This window comes from Trypanosoma theileri, assembly GCF_002087225.1.
Source record: "Trypanosoma theileri isolate Edinburgh chromosome Unknown TM35_Tth_50_V1, whole genome shotgun sequence".
In the NCBI taxonomy this organism is placed as follows: Eukaryota; Euglenozoa; class Kinetoplastea; order Trypanosomatida; family Trypanosomatidae; genus Trypanosoma; species Trypanosoma theileri.
In genome coordinates, this window is record NW_021639892.1 from 73,532 (window position 1) to 78,014 (window position 4,483).

Sequence of the window (4,483 nt, forward strand, 5' to 3'; positions counted from 1 at the left end):
TCTAGTTTATGTATATTAAATTACTGCACACACACACATCTGTGTGTACTAGCAAGAGATGTATACCGTCAGTGAGCAGAACAGCCCAGTTTTCTACAAACACACAACGGGAAAAGCAAGTAATGAAATTATTAGAAAAAGAACACACATAAAAGTAAAAGAAAAGAAAAGATATTCCAATTAAAAGAGAAAGCTGGTAAACAGATTATTAGTTCATTCACCCATGGGGGATGTACGCAATTATGATTATGGTAGTTTAACCATTATTATTATTATTTACCCTCAGATGAGTCCCACCGTTCAGTACACAGTAGCGGAGAACAACACAGCCACAATCAACAGCGGTGCTGCAGTGCGCATCCACACAGGACTGATACTGCTGTCAACATTGGGTCTGTTCTTCTGCAGGGTGGAAGCGATATTGTTAATCTCTGCGTTGGGTACAGGAGATGGAGTGGTGGTTGGTGCTTCTGTGGTAGTGTTATCGGTGCTCGGCAGAGTAGTGGTATTGGTTTCTTGTGAGTCTGGTACGGCAGTCGCATCAAGAACAGGAGAAGATTGCTGGGTAGCATTAGAATCGGCAGGTTTACTGTTATCAGATGTGTTGCTCGGTGTTCCTTGATCACCTTGGGGTGCTGCATCACCTTTTGTAGATGGAGTAGACCCCTGAGTTTGGCTTTCTGCTGTCGACGGACTTGTTGCTGTTTCTCCTTTAACCGACTGATGTTGTGCTTCAGAACCCTCAGGGACACTGGGTGGCAAATCACTATCACGACCATCTTGTGATATAACCACTGGCTTTCCTGTTTCTACTTTAGCTGCTGGATCACCGGGTTGGAGACTATCATTTGGCTGTGAAACATCCGGAGGTGAAGGAGCAGTTTCCCGAACGAACCCCAACTCCGTACAATTTTTCCCATTAATAAAAGCAAAACTGTTTTTCTCACACCTCCATCGTATCTCCCGATTACTGTCATCTTTCGTAATAACAGGAAATTCGCCCAATATAAAATCACCGTCGCGATGCTTCTTTTCGGCAGAAGCAGGTTCCGCCATGGTATACCCGCAGGGGCAGCACAGCACAACGGCCAACACACACATCACACGGCTCATCATCATCATAAGAGAGACAATAGTTTGTTACACGTAAAAACACTGATCTAGAAAGAAAGAAAATGAAAAAGTAAAGAAAGAAAATAACTAAAGTATCAAACATGTTAGGACACACCAATCGATTACCACTATGGAAACTCACACCAAAAAAATAAAAACCTACCAGTTAAAGAATGCAATACAGCGCAATAACCTCAGTAAGAGTAAAAACAAAAACAAAAGCCCACACTCACAAATATCTCAAAAAAGGCTGAACCACCCAGCAAAATCATCAAGCAAAGAAACAGATATTAACCATTAGCCCAATTTATCCAGTAAACAAACAGAAATATACCAACTATGGGTGTAAGTCTATATATGTGTGTATAAGCAATTATAAATATAAATTCATCTGTTAGTATTATTTCTCTTTTTTCTCACTACAAAAAGCAGTTCATCGTCATTATCACAGTACAAGCCCAGGTGCACACAGAGATAGTCCCCAAGAACACACACACACACAATGGAGTAGCAACAATAATAATTATTATAGGATAAACACAAAGAGAGCAAAAACACACACAAAACACACATTAACAATAAGAAACAAAAAAAGAAGAGAATCCCAACAGGTAGAAGATTAGTTAGATTGTAGGGATACATGCAAAAAAAGAAGAAAAGAAAACAAAGGATGACCTGAGTCACACTACACTACCACCATTACAATCAGCACACAAGAATACAGGCCAGTGTAACCACAATCAGTAGTGGTACACGCACCCACACAGAACTGCTGATACTGTTGCTGCTGTCTGCATCACCCTTCTTGTTGTTTGTGAGTTCAGGAGGAAGTGTTGTTGTTGTAGTAGTGGTGGTGGTGGTGGTTGTATCTGTATTACCCATATCACCTGTGTTGTTTGTTGATTCACTTTCTGCAGTTGTAGTGCCATTCTCAGCATTTGATTGTGTGTCAATACCTTCTTTAGACTGTGTACCTTCAGACGCCTGTTCATCAGCGTTGATATTCTGGCTCTGTGAATTAGCAGAGTCCACTGTATCTTGACCATCCTTTTCACTCCCACGTTGTACTTCAAGTGTCTGTTTTTCTGACGACGTACCAAGAGGATCAGCAGGACTACCAGTAGTAGTAGGAGTAGTAGAAGTAACTGTGGGACCTTGGGGTGCAGCAATTTCTTTCGGGGCGGATTGCTGTGCGGTAAGGGAAGGGTTCGTAATAACTGATTGGCCTTTTGCTGTTTCATGAAGTACTTCTTCACCCTGTTGTTTCAATGCAGAGTTTTCATCCCTATCCCTTTTTTCAGTTGCATCGGGCTTACGTTCAGCAAGACCATCTTTTATTTCCTCTCCTGCAACGTGACCTTGACCGCCTCCTTGAAGTTGTTGTTGTTGCTGTAGTTGTGATGAGTGTCTCGCAGGATCACTTATTCCTCCCATTCCACTTCCTCCTCCTCCAACACCATCTCCTTTAACTTGTCCAACAGCACCAGGATGTCCACCAGATGCATCAGACACCCTTGTAGTTGGAGCTGGTTCCTTTGGTGAAGTGGGAGCTGGTTCTTTTGGTCGACAAGGAGGTGTAGTATCTTTACGGCACTCTCCTTCACTACCACCATCCTCGTTACTGCATTTCTCCTTCTCAGGTTCCGTACACTCAGTACGCGGAGCTTCACTGGGTTTATTTTCACACTTGCAACCCTTCTTGCCTGTATCACAACCACCACCATCATTAGATACAGTTGAGGAATCAGTACATGTATTTTCTGCCTGTTCTCCAGTCTCTCCAGCCACCACACACACGCAGGCAACACTCAAAAAAAGTGCAATAAAATACAACAGTCGTCGCAGCAACATCATGGAAAAACGTTACTTGAATCGTTCAATGAAACCAAAACTCGAAAAAGGTTAACAGAACCCAATAAGGAAATAAAATAGATACACACACAGAAGGAAAAATGGAGAAAACATAAAAAACAAATCTTAGGAAAATCACAAGACAAGGCAACGCGCACAAATACTAAAGAGCCCAACAAAGAACACAATACCAAGTACGGAAAAGAGATAATACCAATTAATCCCTCAAAAGCGAAAAAGCATTGAGAGAACGACCATCAGAAGCACAAAGCATAGAAATACAAAAGATTTTCACTTCCAGTCGAACCACGTACACAATTATGAATATATGTGTATTCCTTATTATTGTTTTTCCTCATAACCCAATCCAACAACACAGTACAGGACAAAGCACACAGCACCCACAAAAAGAAAAAGAAACAAGAAAAACTGAGAGAAGCACCAATCGCACAAACATATCACTGAACTCTAGATAAGCTGGTGTGTGTATGCAATTAACAACACAAATATCAATTAATACATTTTTTTTCTCTGCAAAAAAAAAACAGAGGGAACCACAAGCAAAGAAACAGAAACATATTAACCTTCAGCCCACTTTCCCAATAAACATAGAAATGTACACCAACTATGGGTGTAACTCTATATGTGCATATATATAAGCAATTATAAATATAAATTCATCTGTTATTATTATTTCTTTTTCTTTTCACTGCAAAAAACAGTTCATCATCATTATCATCACAGTACAAGCCCAGGTGCACACACACAGAGAGAATCTCCAAGAACACACACACACACAATGGAGTAGCAATAATAATTATTATAGGATAAACACAGAGAGTAAAAGCACACAAAACACAAAACACATTAACATTAAAAAAAGAAGAAAATCCCAACAGGTGGAAGATTAGTTAGACTGTAGGGATGCATGCAAAAAAAAAAAAAAAGAAAACAAAGGATGACCTGAGTCACACCACCACACCATTACAATCAGCACACAAGAATACAGGCCAGTGTAACCACAATCAGTAGTGGTACACGCACCCACACAGAACTGCTGATACTGCTGCTGCTGTCTGCATCACCCTTCTTATTGTTTGTGAGTTCAGGAGGAAGTGTTGTTGTTGTGGTGGTTGATTCCTCATTAATGGGTGCATTTGCATCGTTGGAGTCCGTGTTCGCTGAGGTATTATTATCGGTTGTAGTGTTGTTTAAAGGTGAGTCGGAAGGTGATTCTATACCAGAACCTTGTTGAGGTTGTGTATTACTGTTCTCTGCACCGTCTTTGCCATGTGTACCATTTGCTGCGTTAGAGCTCTGCGCACTTTCAGTCAGCTGTTCTTGTTCTGCGTTATTGGTGTTTTGTGAATTACCAGGAATACCTGCAATCGTTTTAGTGTCAGAATTATGTGAGTCTTCCACAGCTTGCTTTTCCTCACCACGATTATTCACAGCTGCTTTATCTCCTCCTTCTGATGAAGACAAAGACTCCCTTCTCTCATTCTGAGGTTCTGTTTGA

General features: G+C 40.9%; 3 protein-coding genes across 3 annotated transcripts; all 3 read right to left on the reverse strand.

Annotated features, from left to right (window-relative positions):
- Positions 1–300: 300 nt before the first annotated feature.
- Positions 301–1,122, reverse strand: TM35_000501290 (uncharacterized protein; the record flags this gene model as incomplete). Its single annotated transcript, XM_029030576.1, has 1 exon — positions 301–1,122. One exon carries the CDS (start codon positions 1,120–1,122, stop codon positions 301–303), a length of 822 nt encoding a protein of 273 aa, XP_028878141.1.
- Positions 1,123–1,818: 696 nt separating this feature from the next.
- TM35_000501300 (uncharacterized protein) lies at positions 1,819–2,967 on the reverse strand (the record flags this gene model as incomplete). Its single annotated transcript, XM_029030577.1, has 1 exon — positions 1,819–2,967. One exon carries the CDS (start codon positions 2,965–2,967, stop codon positions 1,819–1,821), a length of 1,149 nt encoding a protein of 382 aa, XP_028878142.1.
- Positions 2,968–3,954: 987 nt separating this feature from the next.
- TM35_000501310 (uncharacterized protein) lies at positions 3,955–4,482 on the reverse strand (the record flags this gene model as incomplete). Its single annotated transcript, XM_029030578.1, has 1 exon — positions 3,955–4,482. A coding segment is annotated over one exon (528 nt), but the record flags the coding sequence as incomplete, so codon positions are not given.
- Position 4,483: the final 1 nt, after the last annotated feature.